We start from the raw sequence: 19,630 nt of genomic DNA, 5'->3' as shown, positions 1-19,630 counted from the left end.
CAAAACCCATTTAAAGCCATTTAAACTCTGCCGAAAATTCCCCCAAAAACCCCAAAATTCTCTTTAAACCCCAAAACTTCCCCCAAAATTCTCTTTAAACCACAAAACTCCCCCCAAAAAATCCCGGATCCGCCCCAAATTCCCAAAACTCTCAGGAAAAACCCAAAACCCTCCCGAAAAAACCCCAAAAATCCCCCAAAAAACCCCCAAGTCCCCCCCAAAATAACCACAAAAAACCAAAAAACTTCCAAAAACTTTTATCCCCCCAAATCCCCCCATAAAACCCTCAAAAAAACCACAAGGCCCCAAAAAACCCCCAAAACCCCCAAAATTCCTGAAAACTGCAAAAACCCCCAATAAATCCCCCCCAAAAATCCCCAAAATCCCCCAAAAAAATCCCAAACCTTCTCAGAAAACCTCAAGAAGCTCCAAAAATTTCCAAAGCTCCCCCAAACCCCCCAAAAAATCCCCAAAAATCCCCAAAAATCTCTCAACTCCCCCCCAAAAAACCCTCCCGAAAAATTCCCAAAAAACCCCACGACCCCCCCCAAAAAACCCCTAAAAACACAAAAAAAACCCCAAAAAACCCCAAAGCCTCCCCAGAAAAACAAAACCCCAAAAAAATCCCTTAAACCCCCCCCAAAAAATCCCAAAACTTCCCCAAAACACCAAAAAGCCCCAAACCCCCCCAAAAATCCTCGAACCCCCAAAAAACTCCAAATCCTCCCAGAAAACCCCCCCATAAAACCCCAAAATATCCCAAAATCCCAAAAATCCCCCAAAAAACCCAAAGTCCCCCAAAAACCCCCAAAAACTCTTCAAACTCCCCAAAAAATCCCCCAAAAAACCCCGAAAAAAGCCTCAAAACCCAAAAACTCCAAAAAACCCCAAAATCACCCCAAAAAACCCCAAACCATGAACCCTCCCCCAAAAGCCCCACAATAAACCCCAAAAGAACCAAAAAAAACCCCAAAAAATCCCAAAAAAGCCCAAAATCCCTCAAACCCCCCCCCCCCAAACCTCCCAAAAACCCGGAAAAAACCCCAAAAATCCACCAAAAACTCGAAAGAAAACCCCAAAACCCCAAAAACTCCCCCAAAAATACCCCAAATCCCCTAAAAAATCGCAAAAACCCCAAAAAACTCCCCCAAAACTCCCTCCAAAACTCCTCAGACACCCCCAAAAACCCAAAAAACCCCGAAAAACCCCAAAAAATTCTTAAAAACACCAAAAAAACCCAAAACTCCCCCAAAACCTTTTCACATCCCCCCAAAAAAACCCCCAAAAATTCCCCCCAAAAAAATCCTAAAAAAAGTTCCCTAAGAACACCCAAAACATCCCAAAAAAATCCCGAAAACTCCAAAACCGCTCAAAACCCCTCAACCCCCCCCCCAAAAAAAATCCCCAAAAAATCCCAAAACCCCAAAAAAACCCCAAAACTCCCCTTAAAACTCCTGAACCCCCCAAAAAAACCCCAAATCAATCCCAAAAAACACCACAAAAAACCCCAAAAAACCAAAAAAAAACCCAAAAAACCCCAAATTCCCCAAACCCCCCAAAAAGTCCCAAACTCCCCCCAGAACCCCTTCAACCCCCCCAAAAAAACCCAAAAAACCCCCAAAAAACCCCCAAAATCCCCCCAAACCCTCCCCAAAACCCCTCCAAAAAAACTCCCAAAAAATCCCCAAAAACCCCAAAAACCCGAAAAACCAAAAAAACCCCAAAACCCCCCAAAATCCCTAAAAAAACCCTCCCCCAAACCACCCCAAAAAATCCCCCCAAAATCCCAAAACCCCCCCTAAAACCCCCCCAAAAAACCCCAAAAAATCCCAAAAAATCCCCAAAAATCCCCAAAAACCCCAAAAACCCCCAAAAACCCAAAGAAACCCCAAAACCACCTAAAACCCTCCCCCAAACCACCCCAAAAAATTCCCCAAAAATTCCAAACCCCCCCTAAAACCCCCCAAAAAATCCCAAAAAATCCCCAAAAAATCCCCAAAACCCCAAAAACCCCCAAAACCCCAAAACCACCTAAAAACTCCCCCAAACCACCCCAAAAAATCCCTCCAAAATCCCAAAACCCCCCCAAAAAATCCCCAAAAAAATCCCAAAAAATCCCAAAACCCCCCCAAAACCCCCAAAACCCAAAGAAACCCCAAATCCACCTAAAACTCCCCCCCAAACCACCCCAAAAAATCCCCCCAAACTCCCAAAACCCCCCCTAAAACCCCTAAAAACCCCCCAAAAACCCCCCCAAAAAATCCCAAAAAATCCCAAAAAATCCCAAAAAATCCCCCAAACCCCAAAAACCCCCCAAAACCCAAAGAAGCCCCAAAAATACCTTAAGAAACCCCCCCAAACCACCCCAAAAAATCCCTCCAAAATCCTAAACCCCCCCCAAAAACCCCCAAAAAATCCCAAAAAAATCCCAATAAATCCCCAAAACTCCCCTAAAACCCCCCAAAAAACCCCCAAAAAATCCCCAAAAAATCCCAAAAAATCCCCAAACCCCCCCAAAACCCCCAAAACCCCAAAGAAACCCCAAAACCACCTGAAAACTTCCCCAAACCACCCCAAAAAATCCCCCCAAACTCCCAAAACCCCCTTAAAACCCCTCAAAACCCCCCCAAAAAAATCCCCAAAAATCCCCAAAACCCCCCAAAAACCCCCCAAAACCCCAAAACCCCCAAAAAGCGCGGAATTGTCCCCAAATTTCCCATGGCGGCTCTGGCGTCGTCGCTGATCCGGCAGCGGCGGGGGGGACCCCGCGAGGGCGGCGCGCCGCGCGCCCCCGGCCCCGCGCGCGCCCCCGGCGCCCCCCGGCCGCCCTCGCTGTGCCAGCGGCAGCTGCGCCGCCTCGTGGCCAAAGTGCGCAACTGCGGCGGGCGGCGCAGAGCCCGCGAGAAACCGCCCGGTGAGCGCGGGGGGTTGGGGAAATTGGGGAATTTGGGGGGAAATTGGGGGGAAAATTTGGGGGGAAATTGGGGGGAAATTTGGGGATTTTTTGGGATTTTTTTGGGGATTTTTTTGGATTTTATTGGGATTTTTTGGGGATTTTTTGCGATTTTTTGGGGGATTTTTTTGGATTTTATTGGGATTTTTTGGGGATTTTTGGGGGATTTTTTTGGGAATTTTTTGCGATTTTTTGGGATTTTTTTGTGGAATTTATTGGGAATTTTTCGGTAATTTTTGGGGATTTTTGGGGAATTTTTTGGGGGGATTTTTGGGGGATTTTTTGGGAATTTATTGGGAATTTTTCGGTAATTTTTTGGGATTTTTGGGGAATTTTTTTGGGGGATTTTTGGGGGATTTTTTGGGAATTTTTCGGTAATTTTTGAGGATTTTTTGGGGAATTTTTTTGGGGGATTTTTGGGGGATTTTTTGGGAATTTATTGGGAATTTTTCGGTAATTTTTTGGGATTTTTCGGGAATTTTTTGGGGAACTTTTGGGGATTTTTGGGGGATTTTTTTCGGGGGGAAGTTGATTGGGAATTTTTCAGGATTTTTGGGGAATTTTTTGGGATTTTTTTTAGGATTTTTCAAGGTTTTTTGGGGAAATTTTGGGGGATTTTTGGGGCATTTCTTGCCTCGCTGTGCCAGCGGCAGCTGCGCCGCCTCGTGGCCAAAGTGCGCAACTGCGGCGGGCGGCGCAGAGCCCGCGAGAAACCGCCCGGTGAGCGCGGGGGATTGGGGGGAATTGGGGGAAATTAGGGGGAAATTTGGGGGGAATTTGGGGAAAATTGGGGGAAAATTGGGGGAAAATTGGGGGGAAATTGGGGATTTTTTGGGATTTTTTTGGGGATTTTTTGGGATTTTTTGCGATTTTTTTGGGGATTTTTTGGGGATTTTTTGGGATTTTTTTGGGGATTTTTTTGGATTTTATTGGGATTTTTTGGGGATTTTTTTGGGATTTTTTTGGGAATTTTTTGCAATTTTTTGGGATTTTTTTGTGGAATTTATTGGGATTTTTTTGGGATTTTTTTGGGGAATTTATTGGGGATTTTTTTGTGGAATTTATTGAGAAGTTTTCGGGATATTTTGGGAATTTTTGATGAAATTTTAGGTAATTTTGGTGGATTTTTTGGGGGGAATTTTTTGGGGAATTTTTTGAATTTTTAGGGATTTTTTCTGGTAATTTATTGGGGAATTTTCAGGAATTTTTGGGGGAATTCTTAGGGATTTTTGGGGGATTTTTTGGGATTTTTTTTTAGATTTTTTTAAGGTTTTTTGGGGGAAATTTGGGGAAAAATTTGGGATTTTTTGGGGATTTTTTGGGGATTTTTTGGGATTTTTTGCGATTTTTTTTGGGATATTTTAGGGATTTTTTCGGAATTTTTTTGGGATTTTTTGGGGAATTTTTTTGGGGATTTTTGGGGATTTTTTCTGGGATTTTGGGGGACTTTTTTGGGATTTTTTTTGGCAATTTTTTGCGATTTTTTGGGAATTTATTGGGAATTTTTCGGTAATTTTTTGGGATTTTTGGGGAATTTTTTGGGGATTTTTTTGGGATTTTTTTGGGGGGAAATTGATTGGGAATTTTTCAGGATTTTTGGGGAATTTTTTGGGATTTTTTTTAGAATTTTTTGAGAAATTTTTGGGATTTTTGGGGTTTTTTTTTTTTAGGGAATTTTTTGAGGATTTTTGGGGTACTTTTTAGGAATTTTTGCTATTTTTTTTGGATTTTTTAGGGGGGTTTTTTTTGGGAATTTATTGGGAATTTTTTGAGAGTTTTTTGGGAATTTTGGGGGAATTTTTTGGGAAATTTTTTGGGAATTTTTGGGATTTTTTTCGGAGTTTTTGGGGATTCTTTTGAAGTTTTTTTTCGGGGTTTTTTGGGTTTCTTGGTGGGTTTTTTTAAGGCTTAGGGGAAGTTTGGGGGGATTTTGGGGGATTTTGGGGGAACAACAATTTCTCCATTTTGGGGTGAATTTCGGTGTTTTTGGGGATAATTTCTCTATTCTGGGGACAATAATTTCTCAATTTTGGGGATAATTTCTCCATTTTCGGGGTGAACCTCTCTGTGTTTTCGGGGATAATTTCTCCATTTTTGGGACAATAATTTCTGCATTTTCGGGACAATAATATCTGTATTTTCGGGGATAATTTCTCTATTTTTGGGGATAATTTCTCCATTTTGGGGACAATAATTTCTCCATTTTTGGGACAATAATTTCTGTATTTTCGGGGATAATTTCTCTATTTTTGGGACAATAATATCTGTATTTTCGGGGATAATTTCTCCATTTTGGGGACAATAATTTCTCCATTTTCGGGGATAATTTCTCTATTTTTGGGACACTAATTTCTCCATTTTCGGGACAATAACCTCTCCCACTCCGGGGACGATCGCCTCTCCGTTTTGGGGATAATTTCTCTATTTTTGGGGATAATTTCTATATTTTTGGGGATAATTTCTATATTTTCGGGACACTAATTTCTCCATTTTCGGGGATAATTTCTCCATTTTCGGGACAATGACCTCTCCCACTCCAGGAACAATCACCTCTCTGTTTTGGGGATAATTTCTGCATTTTTGGGACAATAATATCTGTATTTTCGGGGATAATTTCTGCATTTTTGGGACAATAACCTCTCTATTTTCGGGGATAATTTCTGTAATTTTGGGACAATAATCTCTCCATTTTTGGGGATAATTTCTGTAATTTTGGGACAATAATCTCTCTATTTTCGGGGATAATTTCTGTAATTTTGGGACAATAATCTCTCCATTTTTGCGGATAATTTCTGTAATTTTGGGACAATAATCTCTCCATTTTCGGGGATAATTTCTGTAATTTTGGGACAATAATCTCTCCATTTTCGGGGATAATTTCTGTAATTTTGGGACAACAATCTCTCCATTTTTGCGGATAATTTCTGTAATTTTGGGACAACAATCTCTCCATTTTCGGGGATAATTTCTGTAATTTTGGGACACCAATCTCTCTCTTTTCGGGGATAATTTCTGTAACTTTGGGACACCAATCTCTCCATTTTTGCGGATAATCTCTCTCCGTTTTGGGGCGAATTCCGGCGATTTCGGGGCGCAGAGCCGCAGCTGCGGGGGGCGATCGCGCGGCTCCGGGGCGGCCACGGCCACTTCCTGCAGATGGGAGCGGACGGACGGCTGGACGGCGCCGCCGAGCCGGGGCCCGGCAGTGAGTCCTACTGGTTCATACTGGTTCATACTGGTTTCACCGGGTTATACTGGTTTGGGCTGGTTTGGGATGGTTTGGGCTGGTTCAGGCCAGTTTATCCCTTTTTTTTACTATTTTTTACTATTTTTTTGCCGATTTTTGCCATTTTTTAACTGTTTTTTACTGGTTTTATACTGGTTTATACTGGTTTGGGATGGGCTATACTGGTTTGGACTGGTTTGGGCCGGTTTGGAATGGTTCGGGCCAGTTTATCCCTTTTTTTTACTATTTTTTACTATTTTTTTGCCTATTTTTGCCATTTTTTAACTGTTTTTTATTGGTTTTATACTGGTTTATACTGGTTTGGACTGGTTTGGGCTGGTTTGGAATGGTTCGGACCAGTTTATCCCTTTTTTTTACTATTTTTTACTATTTTTTTGCTGAATTTTACCATTTTTTTACTGGTTTTTATTGATTTTATACTGGTTTATACTGGTTTGGGCTGGTTGGGCTGCTTTGGAATGGTTTGGGCCAGTTTATCCCTTTTTTTTACTGTTTTTTGCTGATTTTTACCATTTTTTTACTGGTTTTTGCTGATTTTTACCATTTTTTTACTGGTTTATAATGGTTTGGACTGGTTTGGGATGGGTTACACTGGTTTGGGCTGGTTTGGAATGGTTTCGACCAGTTTATCCCTTTTTTTTACTATTTTTTTGCCAATTTTTACCATTTTTTTACTGGTTTTTATTGGTTTTATACTGGTTTATACTGGTTTGGGATGGGCTATACTGGTTTGGGCCGGTTTGGGCCGGTTTGGAATGGTTCGGGCCAGTTTATCCCTTTTTTTTACTATTTTTTAGCCAATTTTTACCATTTTTTACTGGTTTTTATTGATTTTATACTGGTTTATACTGGTTTGGACTGGTTTGAGATGGGTTACACTGGTTTGGGCTGGTTCGGGCCAGTTTATCCCTTTTTTTTACTATTTTTTACTATTTTTTTGCTGATTTTTACCATTTTTTATTGTTTTTTATTGGTTTTATACTGGTTTATACTGGTTTATACTGGTTTGGGCCGGTTTGGACTGGTTTGGGCTGGTTTGGGCTGGTTTGGACCAGTTTATCCCTTTTTTATACTATTTTTTACTATTTTTTTGCCGATTTTTGCCATTTTTTACTGGTTTTGATTGGTTTTTACTGGTTGATACTGGTTCATACTGGTTTATACTGGGTTATACTGGTTTGGGCCGGTTCGGGCCGGTTTGGGCTGGTTTGGGCTGGTTCGGGCCAGTTTATCCCTTTTTTTTACTATTTTTTTACTGTTTTTTGCTGATTTTTACCATTTTTTACTGGTTTTTATTGGTTTTATACTGCTTTATACTGGTTTGGGCCGGTTTGGAATGGTTTCGAGCCAGTTTATCCCTTTTTTTAACTATTTTTTACTATTTTTTTGCTGGTTTTTACCATTTTTTACTGGTTTTTATTGATTTTATACTGGTTTATACTGGTTTGGGATGGGCTATACTGGTTTGGGCCGGTTTGGGCCGGTTTGGGCTGGTTTGGAATGGTTCGGGCCAGTTTATCCTATTTTTTTTACTATTTTTTACTATTTTTTTGCTGATTTTGACCATTTTTTACTGGTTTTGATTGGTTTTTACTGGTTGATACTGGTTGATACTGGTTTGGGATGGGCTATACTGGTTTGGGCTGGTTTGGACCAGGTTATCCCATTTTTTTTACTGTTTTTTGCTGATATTTACCATTTTTTACTGTTTTTTATTGATTTTATACTGGTTTATACTGGTTTATACTGGTTTGGGCCAGTTTGGGCTGGTTTGGAATGGTTTCGACCAGTTTATCCCTTTTTTTTACTATTTTTTACTATTTTTTTGCCGATTTTTACCATTTTTTACTGGTTTTTATTGGTTTTATACTGGTTTATACTGGTTTATACTGGTTTGGGCCGGTTTGGGCTGGTTTGGAATGGTTTGGAATGGCTCCGGCCAGTTTATCCCATTTTTTTACTATTTTTTACTATTTTTTTGCTGGTTTTTACCATTTTTTATTGTTTTTTATTGGTTTTATACTGGTTTATACTGGTTTATACTGGTTTATACTGGTTTCACCGGGCTATACTGGTTTGGGCCGGTTTGGAATGGTTTCGACCAGTTTATCCCTTTTTTTTACTATTTTTTACTATTTTTTTGCCGATTTTTACCATATTTTACTGGTTTTTATTGGTTTTATACTGGTTTATACTGGTTTGGGATGGGCTATACTGGTTTATACTGGTTTCTATTGGTTTATACTGGTTTTTATGGGTTTTTTTACCATTTTTTTCTGGGTTTTTTTCTGGTCTGTACTGGTCTGTACTGGTCTATACTGGTCTATACTGGTCTATACTGGTTTATACTGGTTTATACTGTTTTTTATGGGTTTTTTTACCATTTTTTTCTGGGTGGTTTTTTTTGGGTTTTTTTTTTTTTTCTGCTCTGTACTGGTTCATACTGGTTCATACTGGTCTATACTGGTTTATACTGGTTTATACTGGTTCATACTGTTTTTTATGGTTTTTTTACCATTTTTCTGTTTTTTTCTGTTTTTTTCTGGTCTATACTGGTCCATACTGGTTCATACTGGTCTATACTGGTCTATACTGGTTTATACTGGTTTCTATGGGTTTTTTACCATTTTTTCCTGGTCTATACTGGTCTATACTGGTTTATACTGGTTTATACTGTTTTTTATGGGTTTTTTTACCATTTTTTTCTGGGTTTTTTTTGGTTTTTTTGTTTTTTTTCTGCTCTGTACTGGTTCATACTGGTCTATACTGGTTCATACTGGTCTATACTGGTTTCTACTGTTTTTTATGGGTTTTTTACCATTTTTTTTAGTTTTTTTCTGGTCTATACTTGTCCATACTTGTCCATACTGGTTCATACTGGTTCATACTGTTTTTAATGGTTTTTTTTACCATTTTTCTGGGTTTTTTTCTGGTTTTCTTCTGGTCCATACTGGTCCATACTGGTCTATACTGGTTCATACTGGTTCATACTGTTTTTAATGTTTTTTTTACCATTTTTCTGGTTTTTTTTCTGTTTTTTTTCTGGTCCATACTGGTTCATACTGGTCCATACTGGTTCATACTGGTCCATACTGGTCCATACTGGTCTATACTGGTTCATACTGGTTCATACTGTTTTTAATGGTTTTTTTACCATTTTTCTGGGTTTTTTTCTGTTTTTTCCTGGTCCATACTGGTCCATACTGGTCCATACTGGTCCATACTGGTTCATACTGGTCTATACTGGTCTATACTGGTTTATACTGGTTCATACTGTTTTTTATGGTTTTTTTACCATTTTTCTGGGTTTTTTTCTGTTTTTTTCTGGTCCATACTGGTCTATACTGGTTCATACTGGTCTATACTGGTCCATACTGGTTTTTACTGGTATTTTCTCCCCCCAGCGCTGTTCAACCTGATCCCGGTCGGGCTCCGCGTCGTCGCCCTGCAGGGCGCCCGGGCCGGGCGTTACGTGGCCATGAACGGCGCCGGCGTCGTCTACACCTCCGTGAGTGCCCCAAAATCCCCAAATCCGCCCCAAAAATCCCAAATTCTGCCCCGAAAGCCAAAAATCCGCCCCGAAATCCCAAAAATCCCAAAAAAACACCAAAATTCCCCTAAAAAAACCTGAAAAAAACCCAAAATCTGCCCCAAAATCCACCCCAAAAACTACCCCAAATCCAACATCAAAAAATCCCCAAATCCGCCCCCAAAAATCCCAAATTCCGCCCCGAAAGCCAAAAATCCGCCCCGAAATCCCAAAAATCCCCCAAAAAACACCAAAATTCCCCTAAAAAAACCTGAAAAAAACCCAAAATCTGCCCCAAAATCCACCCCAAAAATCCCCCAAATCCAACATCAAAAAATCCCCAAATCCGCCCCCAAAAATCCCAAATTCCGCCCCGAAAGCCAAAAATCCGCCCCTAAATCCCAAAAATACCCCAAAAACCCCAAATTCCACCCCAAAACCCATCCTGGGACCCCCCCCAAAATGCCCAGGTGTGCCCAGGTGTGCCCCAGGTGTGCCCAGGTGTGCCCAGGTGTATCCTAGGTCTATCCAGGTGTGCCCAGGTGTGCCCCAGGTGTGCCCAGGTGTGCCCCAGGTGTGCCCAGGTGTATCCCAGGTGTGCCCAGGTGTGCCCCAGGTGTATCCAGGTGTGCCCAGGTGTATCCAGGTGTATCCCAGGTGTATCCCAGGTGTATCCCAGGTGTGCCCAGGTGTGCCCAGGTGTGCCCAGGTGTATCCCAGGTGTGCCCAGGTGTGCCCAGGTGTATCCCAGGTGTATCCCAGGTGTGCCCAGGTGTGCCCAGGTGTGCCCAGGTGTGCCCAGGTGTAGCCCAGGTGTGCCCAGGTGTGCCCAGGTGTGCCCAGCTGTATCCCAGGTGTGCCCAGGTGTGCCCAGGTGTGCCCAGGTGTATCCCAGGTGTATCCCAGGTGTGCCCAGGTGTGCCCCAGGTGTGCCCAGGTGTGCCCAGGTGTGTCCCAGGAGTATCCCAGGTCTATCCAGGTGTGCCCAGGTGTATCTCAGGAGTGCCCAGGTGTATCCCAGGTGTATCCCAGGTGTGCCCAGGTGTGCCCAGGTGTGCCCCAGGTGTGCCCAGGTGTGCCCCAGGTGTGCCCAGGTGTGCCCCAGGTGTGCCCAGGTGTGCCCAGGTGTGTCCCAGGAGTATCCCAGGTCTATCCAGGTGTGCCCAGGTGTATCTCAGGAGTGCCCAGGTGTATCCCAGGTGTATCCCAGGTGTGCCCAGGTGTATCCCAGGTGTATCCCAGGTGTATCCCAGGTGTGCCCAGGTGTACCCAGGTGTGCCCACCTCAGCCCAGGTGTGTTCCAGGTGCACTTCACACCCGAGTGCCGCTTCAAGGAGGGCCCTGGGTGTCCTTGGGTGTATCCAGGTGTATCTCAGGAGTACCCAGGTGTATCCCAGGTGCCCCCAGGTGTGCCCAGGTGTATCCCAGGTGTATCCCAGGTGTGCCCAGGTGCGCTCACCTGACGCCCAGGTGTGCCCAGGTGCACTTCACGCCCGAGTGCCGCTTCAAGGAGGGCCCTGGGTGTCCCTGGGTGTATCCAGGAGTATCCAGGTGTATCTCAGGTGTGCCCAGGTGTGCCCAGGTGTGCCCAGGTGTATCCCAGGTGTGCCCAGGTGTATCCCAGGTGTATCCCAGGTGTGCCCAGGTGTATCTCAGGAGTATCCAGGTGTGCCCAGGTGTATCTCAGGTGCACCCAGGTGTGCCCACCTGACGCCCAGGTGCCCGCAGGTGCACTTCACGCCCGAGTGCCGCTTCAAGGAGGGCCCTGGGTGTCCTGGGTGTATCCCAGGTGTACCCAGGTGTATCTCAGGAGTACCCAGGTGTATCCCAGGTGTGCCCAGGTGTACCCAGGTGTATCTCAGGAGTACCCAGGTGTATCCCAGGTGTGCCCAGGTGTACCCAGGTGTATCTCAGGAGTACCCAGGTGTATCCCAGGTGTGCCCAGGTGTACCCAGGTGTATCTCAGGAGTACCCAGGTGTATCCCAGGTGTGCCCAGGTGTGTCCCAGGAGTATCCAGGTGTACCCAGGTGTATCTCAGGAGTACCCAGGTGTATCCCAGGTGTGCCCAGGTGTGCCCAGGTGTATCCCAGGTGTGCCCAGGTGTGCCCACCTGACGCCCAGGTGCCCGCAGGTGCACTTCACGCCCGAGTGCCGCTTCAAGGAGGGCGTGTTCCAGAACTACCACGTGCTCTACGCCTCGGCGCTCTACCGGCAGCGCCGCTCGGGCCGCGCCTGGTACCTGGGGCTGGACCGGCACGGGCGGCCCATGGCCGGGCCCCGCGTGCGCAAGGACAAGGCGGCCGCGCACTTCCTGCCCCAGCTGCTCGAGGGTGAGGAAAATAACCAAATTTGGGGGTTTGCACCCAAAAATTGGGGGTTTGGGACAAAAAAAATGGGGTCAGAAACCCAAAAAATGGGGGTTTGGGAGCAAAAATTGGGATGGGAGTGAGCCCATGGTTGGGCGCCGCGTGCGCAAGGACAAGGTGGCCGCGCACTTCCTGCCACAGCTGCTCGAGGGTGAGGAAAAACCCAAAATTTGGGGGTTTGCACCCAAAAATTTGGGGTTTGGGACAAAAAAAATGGGGTCAGAAACCCAAAAAATGGGGGTTTGGGAGCAAAAATTGGGATGGGAGTGAGCCCATGGTTGGGCGCCACGTGCGCAAGGACGAGGCGGCCGCGCACTTCCTGCCACAGCTGCTCGAGGGTGAGGGAAATAACCAAATTTGGGGGTTTGCACCCAAAAATTTGGGAATTTCAGCCGAAAAAATGGGGTCAGAAACCCAAAAAATGGGGGTTTGGGGCCAAGGTTTGGGGATTTGGGACAGAAAAATGGAAAAATCGTGGGTTTTGGACTGAAAATTGGGGATTTGGGATCAAGGATCCAAAATGTGGGGGTTTCAACCCAAAAATTTGGGAATTTCAGCCGAAAATTGGGGTCAGAAACCCAAAAAATGGGGGTTTGGGGCCAAAAATTGGGATGGGAGTGAGCCCATGGTTGGGCGCCACGTGCGCAAGGACAAGGCGGCCGCGCGCTTCCTGCCCCAGCTGCTCGAGGGTGAGAGAAACCCAAAATTTGGGGGTTTGCACCCAAAAATTCGGGGTTTGGGACAAAAAAATTGGGGTCAGAAACCCAAAAAATGGGGGTTTGGGAGCAAAAATTGGGATGGGAGTGAGCCCATGGTTGGGCGCCACGTGCGCAAGGACAAGGCGGCCGCGCACTTCCTGCCACAGCTGCTCGAGGGTGGGGAAAATCCAAAATTTGGGGGTTTGCACCCAAAAATTCGGGGTTTGGGACAAAAAAAATGGGGTCAGAAACCCAAAAAATGGGGGTTTGGGACCAAAAATTGGGATGGGAGTGAGCCCATGGCCGGGCCCCGCGTGCGCGAGGACAAGGCGGCCGCGCACTTCCTGCCACAGCTGCTCGAGGGTGAGAGAAACCCAAAATTTGGGGTTTTCAACCCAAAAATTCGGGGTTTGGGACAAAAAAAATGGGGTCAGAAACCCAAAAAATGGGGGTTTGGGACCAAAAATTGGGATGGGAGTGAGCCCATGCTTGGGCGCCACGTGCGCAAGGACAAGGCGGCCGCGCACTTCCTGCCCCAGCTGCTCGAGGGTAAGGGAAAACCCAAAATTTGGGGGTTTGCACCCAAAAATTTGGGGTTTGGGACAAAAAAATGGGGTCAGAAACCCAAAAAATGGGGGTTTGGGAGCAAAAATTGGGATGGGAGTGAGCCCATGGTTGGGCGCCGCGTGCGCAAGGACAAGGCGGCCGCGCACTTCCTGCCACAGCTGCTCGAGGGTGAGAGAAACCCAAAATTTGGGGTTTTCAACCCAAAAATTCGGGGTTTGGGACAAAAAAAATGGGGTCAGAAACCCAAAAAATGGGGGTTTGGGGCCAAGGTTTGGGGATTTGGGACAGAAAAATGGAAAAATCGTGGGTTTTGGACTGAAAATTGGGGATTTGGGATCAAGGATCCAAAATGTGGGGGTTTCAACCCAAAAATTTGGGAATTTCAGCCGAAAATTGGGGTCAGAAACCCAAAAAATGGGGGTTTGGGAGCAAAAATTGGGATGGGAGTGAGCCCATGGTTGGGTGCCACGTGCGCAAGGACAAGGCGGCCGCGCACTTCCTGCCCCAGCTGCTCGAGGGTGAGGGAAATAACCAAATTTGGGGGTTTGCACCCAAAAATTTGGGAATTTCAGCCGAAAAAATGGGGTCAGAAACCCAAAAAATGGGGGTTTGGGAGCAAAAATTGGGATGGGAGTGAGCCCATGGTTGGGTGCCACGTGCGCAAGGACAAGGCGGCCGCGCACTTCCTGCCCCAGCTGCTCGAGGGTGAGGGAAAACCCAAAATTTGGGGGTTTGCACCCAAAAATTCGGGGTTTGGGACAAAAAAAATGGGGTCAGAAACCCAAAAAATGGGGGTTTGGGGCCAAAAATTGGGATGGGAGTGAGCCCATGGTTGGGCGCCGCGTGCGCAAGGACAAGGCGGCCGCGCACTTCCTGCCACAGCTGCTCGAGGGTGGGGAAAACCCAAAATTTGGGGTTTTCAACCCAAAAATTCGGGGTTTGGGACAAAAAAAATGGGGTCAGAAACCCAAAAAATGGGGGTTTGGGAGCAAAAATTGGGGATTTGGGACAGAAAAATGGGGTACGAAATGGAAAAATCATGGATTTGGGACCAAAAATTGGGGATTTGGGATGAAGGATCTAAAATTTGGGGGTTTTGACCCAAAAATTCGGGGTTTGGGACAAAAAAAATGGGGTCAGAAACCCAAAAAATGGGGATTTGGGACCAAAAATTGGAGATCAGGAACCATAAGTTGAGGGTCAGAATGCAAAATTGGGGATCAGGAACCTGAAATTAGTGTTTGGATCCAGAAATTTGGGGATTGAAACCCAAAATTGTGGTTTTAGAACCCAAAATTGGGGGTTTGACCCAAAAATTCGGGAATTTCAGCCGAAAATTTGGGGTCAGAAACGCAAAAAATGGGGGTTTGGGACCAAAAATTGGGGATTTGGGACAAAAAAAAGGGGTACGAAATGGAAAAATCGTGGATTTGGGACTGAAAATTGGGGATTTGGGATCAAGGATCCGAAATTTGGGGGTTTGGACCCAAAAATCGGGGATCAGAAATGAAAAAATTGGGGGTTTGGGCTCAAATTTGGGAGGAAATTTGAGCTGATATTTGGGTGGATTTTGGTGAAATTTGGGATGAAATTTGGGATAAATTTGGGCTGAAATTTGGGGTGAAATTTGGGTGGATTTTGGTGAAATTTGGGATGAAATTTGGGCAGATTCTGGTGAAATTTGGGATAAATTTGGGCTGAAATTTGGGGGGATTTCAGTGAAATTTGGGATGAAATTTTTGGGGATTCTGGTGAAATTTGAGATAAATTTGGGATGAAATTTGTGCTAAATTTGGGATAAATTTGGGCTGAAATTTGGGTGGATTTCAGTGAAATTCGGGATAAATTTGGGATGAAATTTGGGATAAATGTGGGCTAAATTTGGGTTGTAATTTTGGGGGGATTTTGGTGAAATTTGGGATGAATTTGGGCTGAAATTTGGGTGGATTTTGGTGAAATTTGGGATGAATTTGGGCTGAAATTTGGGTGGATTTTGGTGAAATTTGGGATGAAATTTGGGATGAATTTGGGCTGAAATTTGGGGTGGAATTTGGGCTGATTTTGGGCTGTAATTTTGGGGGATTTTGGTGAAATTTGGGATGAAATTTGGGATAAATTTGGGCTGAAATTTGGGGTGGAATTTGGGCTGATTTTGGGGGGATTTTGGTGAAATTTGGGATAAATTTGGGCTGAATTTTGGGTGGATTTCAGTGAAATTTGGGCTGAATTTGGGCTGTAAGTTGGGGGGATTTTGGTGAAATTTGGGATGAATTTGGGCTGAAATTTGGGGTGGAATTTGGGCTGATTTGGGGCTGTAATTTGGGGGGATTTTGGTGAAATTTGGGATGAAATTTGGGGTGAAATTTGGGTGAATTTCAGTGAAATTTGGGCTGAATTTGGGCTGAAATTTGGGTGGATTTCAGTGAAATTTGGGATGAATTTGGGCTGTAATTTGGGTGGATTTTGGTGAAATTTGGGCTGAATTTGGGCTGAAATTTGGGGTGGAATTTGGGCTGATTTTGGGCTGTAATTTGGGGGAATTTCAGTGAAATTTGGGATGAAATTTGGGGTGAAATTTGGGTGAATTTCAGTGAAATTTGGGCTGAATTTGGGCTGAAATTTGGGTGGATTTCAGTGAAATTTGGGATGAATTTGGGCTGTAATTTGGGTGGATTTTGGTGAAATTTGGGCTGAATTTGGGCTGAAATTTGGGGTGGAATTTGGGCTGATTTTGGGCTGTAATTTGGGGGGATTTTGGTGAAATTTGGGATGAAATTTGGGCTGAAATTTGGGTGGATTTCAGTGAAATTTGGGCTGAATTTGGGCTGTAATTTGGGTGGATTTTGGTGAAATTTGGGCTGAATTTGGGCTGTAATTTGGGTGGATTTTGGTGAAATTTGGGATATATTTGGGCTGAAATTTGGGGTGGAATTTGGGCTGATTTGGGGCTGTAATTTGGGGGGATTTTGGTGACATTTGGGATAAATTTGGGCTGAATTTGGGCTGTAAGTTGGGGGGATTTTGGTGAAATTTGGGATGAATTTGGGCTGAAATTTGGGGTGGAATTTGGGCTGATTTGGGGCTGTAATTTGGGGGGATTTTGGTGAAATTTGGGCTGAATTTGGGGTTCCCGCAGTGGCGCTGTACCGGGAGCCGTCCCTGCACGAGGTCGAGGAGCCCCCCGGGACCCCTCCCCCACCCCCCGGTGACCTCTGACCCCGTGACCTCTGACCCCGCGACCTCGGCGCCGTGACCTCTGACCTCGGCTTGACCTCGACCTCTCAAAAAAAAATGAAAACCCCGGGGGGGGGGCACCGAAAAACCCGAAAAAACTGAAAAAAAATCCCAAAAAATCCATGGAAGAAACCCTAAAAATCCCTCCTGAAAAATCCCAAAATTCCCGCCCAAAAATCCCCCAAAAAGCTGAAAAAAATCCCGAAAAATCCATGGAAGAAACCCCAAAAATCCCTGGAAAAAAACACCAAAAATCCCTCCTGAAAAATCCCAAAATTCCCACCCAAAAATTCCCCAAAAAGCTGAAAAAAATCCCAAAAAATCCACGGAAGAAACCCCAAAAATCCCTGGAAAAAAACACCAAAAATCCCTGAAAAAAAAAACCCCAAAAATCCCTGGAAAAAAACACCAAAAATCCCTGAAAAAAAAAACCCCAAAAATCCATGGAAGAAACCCCAAAAATCCCTGGAAAAAAATCCCAAAAATCCCTCCTGAAAAATCCCAAAATTCCCACCCAAAAATTCCCCAAAAAGCTGAAAAAAATCCCGAAAAATCCACGGAAGAAACCCCAAACATCCCTGGAAAAAAACACCAAAAATCCCTGAAAAAAAAAACCCAAAAATCCATGGAAGAAACCCCAAAAATCCCTGGAAAAAAATCCCAAAAATCCCTCCTGAAAAATCCCAAAATTCCCGCCCAAAAATTCCCCAAAAAGCTGAAAAAAATCCCGAAAAATCCATGGAAGAAACCCCAAAAATCCCTGGAAAAAAACCCCAAAAATCCCTGAAAAAAAAAAAACAAAAATCCACGGAAGAAACCCCAAAAATCCCTGGAAAAAAATCCCAAAAATCCCTCCTGAAAAATCCCAAAATTCCCACCCAAAAATTCCCCAAAAAGCTGAAAAAAATCCCAAAAAATCCAGGGAAGAAACCCAAAAATCCTTCCTGAAAAATCCCCAAAAATCCCTGAAAAAAACCCAAAAAATCCTTCATGAAAAATCCCCAAAATCCCTGGGAAAAAACCCCAAAAACCCACGAAAGAAACCCAAAAAATCGTTCCTGAAAAATCCCACATTTCTCACCCAAAAAACCAAAAAAAATTCCCATTGAAAAACCCAAAAAATCCCTCCCAAAAACCCCCAAAAATCCACGGAAGAAACCCCAAAAATCCATCGTGAAAAATCCCAAATATGCCCAAAAAATACCTCCAAAATCCCTGAAAAAAAAAAAACAAAAATCCACGGAAGAAACCCAAAAATCCCTCCTGGAAAAAACCCAAAAATCCTTCAAGAAAAATCCCGAAAATCTCCGAGAAAAAATCCCGAAAAATCCCCCCAAAAAAACCCAAAAAACCTCAAAAATCCTCACTGAAAAAAACCAAAAAAATCCTGAAAAATCCCCCCCAAAAAAACCCAAAAAAACCCCCAAAATCCCTCAAAAATCCTCCCTGAAAAAAACCCAAAAAAAATCCTGAAAAATCCCCCCCCAAAAAACCCCAAAATACCTCAAAAAACCTCAAAAATCCTCCTGAAAAAAACCCAAAAATTCACGAAAAATCCCCCCCAAAAAAACCCAAAAAAAACCCCAAAAAAACCAAAAATCCCTCCTGAAAAAAACCCCCAAAAATCCCCAAAACCCCCCCAGGAAAAAAACCCCAAAAAATCCCCCCAAAACCCCTCCCCGAGACCCCCTGGGGGGACCCCAAAAACCCCCAAAAAATCCCCAAAAAAATCCCCCCAAAAAATCCCAAAATTTCCCCAAATTCCCCCAAAATTCCCCCCCGGGCCACGTGGGGACCCGAGCCCCCCCACAAGCCACGCCCCCTTTCCCCGTGGCCACGCCCCCTTCCCCTTGGCCACGCCCCCTCCCATTGACCCCTCACTGTGCAAGCCACGCCCCCAGAGCAATAAGCCCCGCCCCCTCCGGCGAGGCCCCGCCCCCTTCTCCGCATGATTGACAGCTGGAACCCCAATAAAAACCAGTTTGTACCGGTTCCGACCGCTCCCGCCTCGCTTTTGGGGCGAATTTCGGCGGTTTTGGGTCAATTTGGGGGTTTTGGATCCATTTGGGGATTTTTCGTTTTTATTTGGGGCGTTTTGGGTCAAGTTTGGGGTTTTTTTGGGTCCATTTTGGGGTTTTTTGGGGTTTTTTGGGGTTTTTTGGGGCCCAGGTTTGGAATTTTTTTGGGTTCAATTTTGGGGTTTTTTGGGTCCGTTTTGGGGTTTTTTAGGGCCCAGAATTTTGGAATTTTTTGGGTTCAATTTCGGGGTTTTTTGGATCCATTTTTGGGCGGTTTTTGGAGATTTTTGGGGCTCCGTTTCGGGGTTTTTTGGGGCCCAGAATTTTGGAATTTTTTGGGTTCAGTTTTGGGTTTTTTTGGATCCATTTTTGGGCGGTTTTTGGAGATTTTCGGGACTCAGTTTTGGGGGTTTTTGGGGTCAGGTTTGGAATTTTGAGGTTTTGGGTTCAATTTTGGTGTTTTTGGATCAATTTTTGGGTCAATTTTGGAATTTTTGGGGTCCAATTTTTGGCATCTTTAAGGTCAATTTTTGGGGTCATTTCTGGAACTTTTGGGTTCAATTTTGGGGGTTTTGGGTTCCGTTTTGGGGGTTTTTAGTTGAATTTTAGAATTTTGGATCAATTTGGCGATTTTGGGTCCAATTTTGAATTTTTCAGTTCAATTTTGCAAATTTTTTGGGTCCAATCTTGAAATTTTCGGGGTTCAATTTTTGCCGTCTTTACGTAATATTTTCGAGGTAATTTTTTAATATTTTGGCTTCAATTTTGGGATTTTTGGGTCCAATTTTGGTCCAATTTTGGACCAATTTTGGGAATTTTTGCTCCAATTTTGGAGATTTTTTGGACCAATTTCGGAATTTTTGGGTCCAATTTCGGAGTTTTTTTTGGGCGCAATTTTGGAACTTTTGGTCCCATTTGGGGCTGGGGGGAGGGGCCAGGGGTGGGGGAGGGGTTAAAAGGGTGGGGGAGGGGTTAAAAGGGGTGGGGGAGGGGCTAAAGGGGGTGGGGGAGGGGTTA

At 44.5% G+C, this 19,630-nt stretch overlaps 1 protein-coding gene across 1 annotated transcript; it reads left to right on the top strand.

Annotated features, from left to right (window-relative positions):
- The first annotated feature begins 2,689 nt into the window (after nucleotides 1–2,689).
- Nucleotides 2,690–18,027, top strand: LOC146764709 (fibroblast growth factor 11-like). The gene is made up of 5 exons (XM_085564089.1): nucleotides 2,690–2,914; nucleotides 6,051–6,158; nucleotides 9,605–9,708; nucleotides 11,862–12,060; nucleotides 16,498–18,027. The coding sequence occupies exons 1-5, from the start codon at nucleotides 2,719–2,721 to the stop codon at nucleotides 16,575–16,577; spliced, it is 687 nt and encodes a 228-aa protein (XP_085420215.1). The 5' UTR covers nucleotides 2,690–2,718; the 3' UTR covers nucleotides 16,578–18,027.
- Nucleotides 18,028–19,630: the final 1,603 nt, after the last annotated feature.

The sequence above is a fragment of the Lonchura striata genome, chromosome 32 (genome assembly GCF_050655825.1).
Source record: "Lonchura striata isolate lonStrDom1 chromosome 32, ASM5065582v1, whole genome shotgun sequence".
Classification (NCBI taxonomy): domain Eukaryota; kingdom Metazoa; phylum Chordata; class Aves; order Passeriformes; family Estrildidae; genus Lonchura; species Lonchura striata.
The sequence above is the reverse complement of the archived record's forward strand: the minus strand, read 5'-3'. Positions and strand labels throughout refer to the sequence as shown.

Coding starts and splice junctions, on each gene's coding strand:
- LOC146764709 (XM_085564089.1), top strand. CDS start 2,719: ATGGCGGCTCTGGCGTCGTCGCTGATCCGGCAGCGGCGGGGGGGACCC. Junction 6,159..9,604: donor CGCCGAGCCGGGGCCCGGCA/GTGAGTCCTACT, acceptor TTCTCCCCCCAG/CGCTGTTCAACCTGATCCCG. Junction 9,709..11,861: donor CCGGCGTCGTCTACACCTCC/GTGAGTGCCCCA, acceptor AGGTGCCCGCAG/GTGCACTTCACGCCCGAGTG.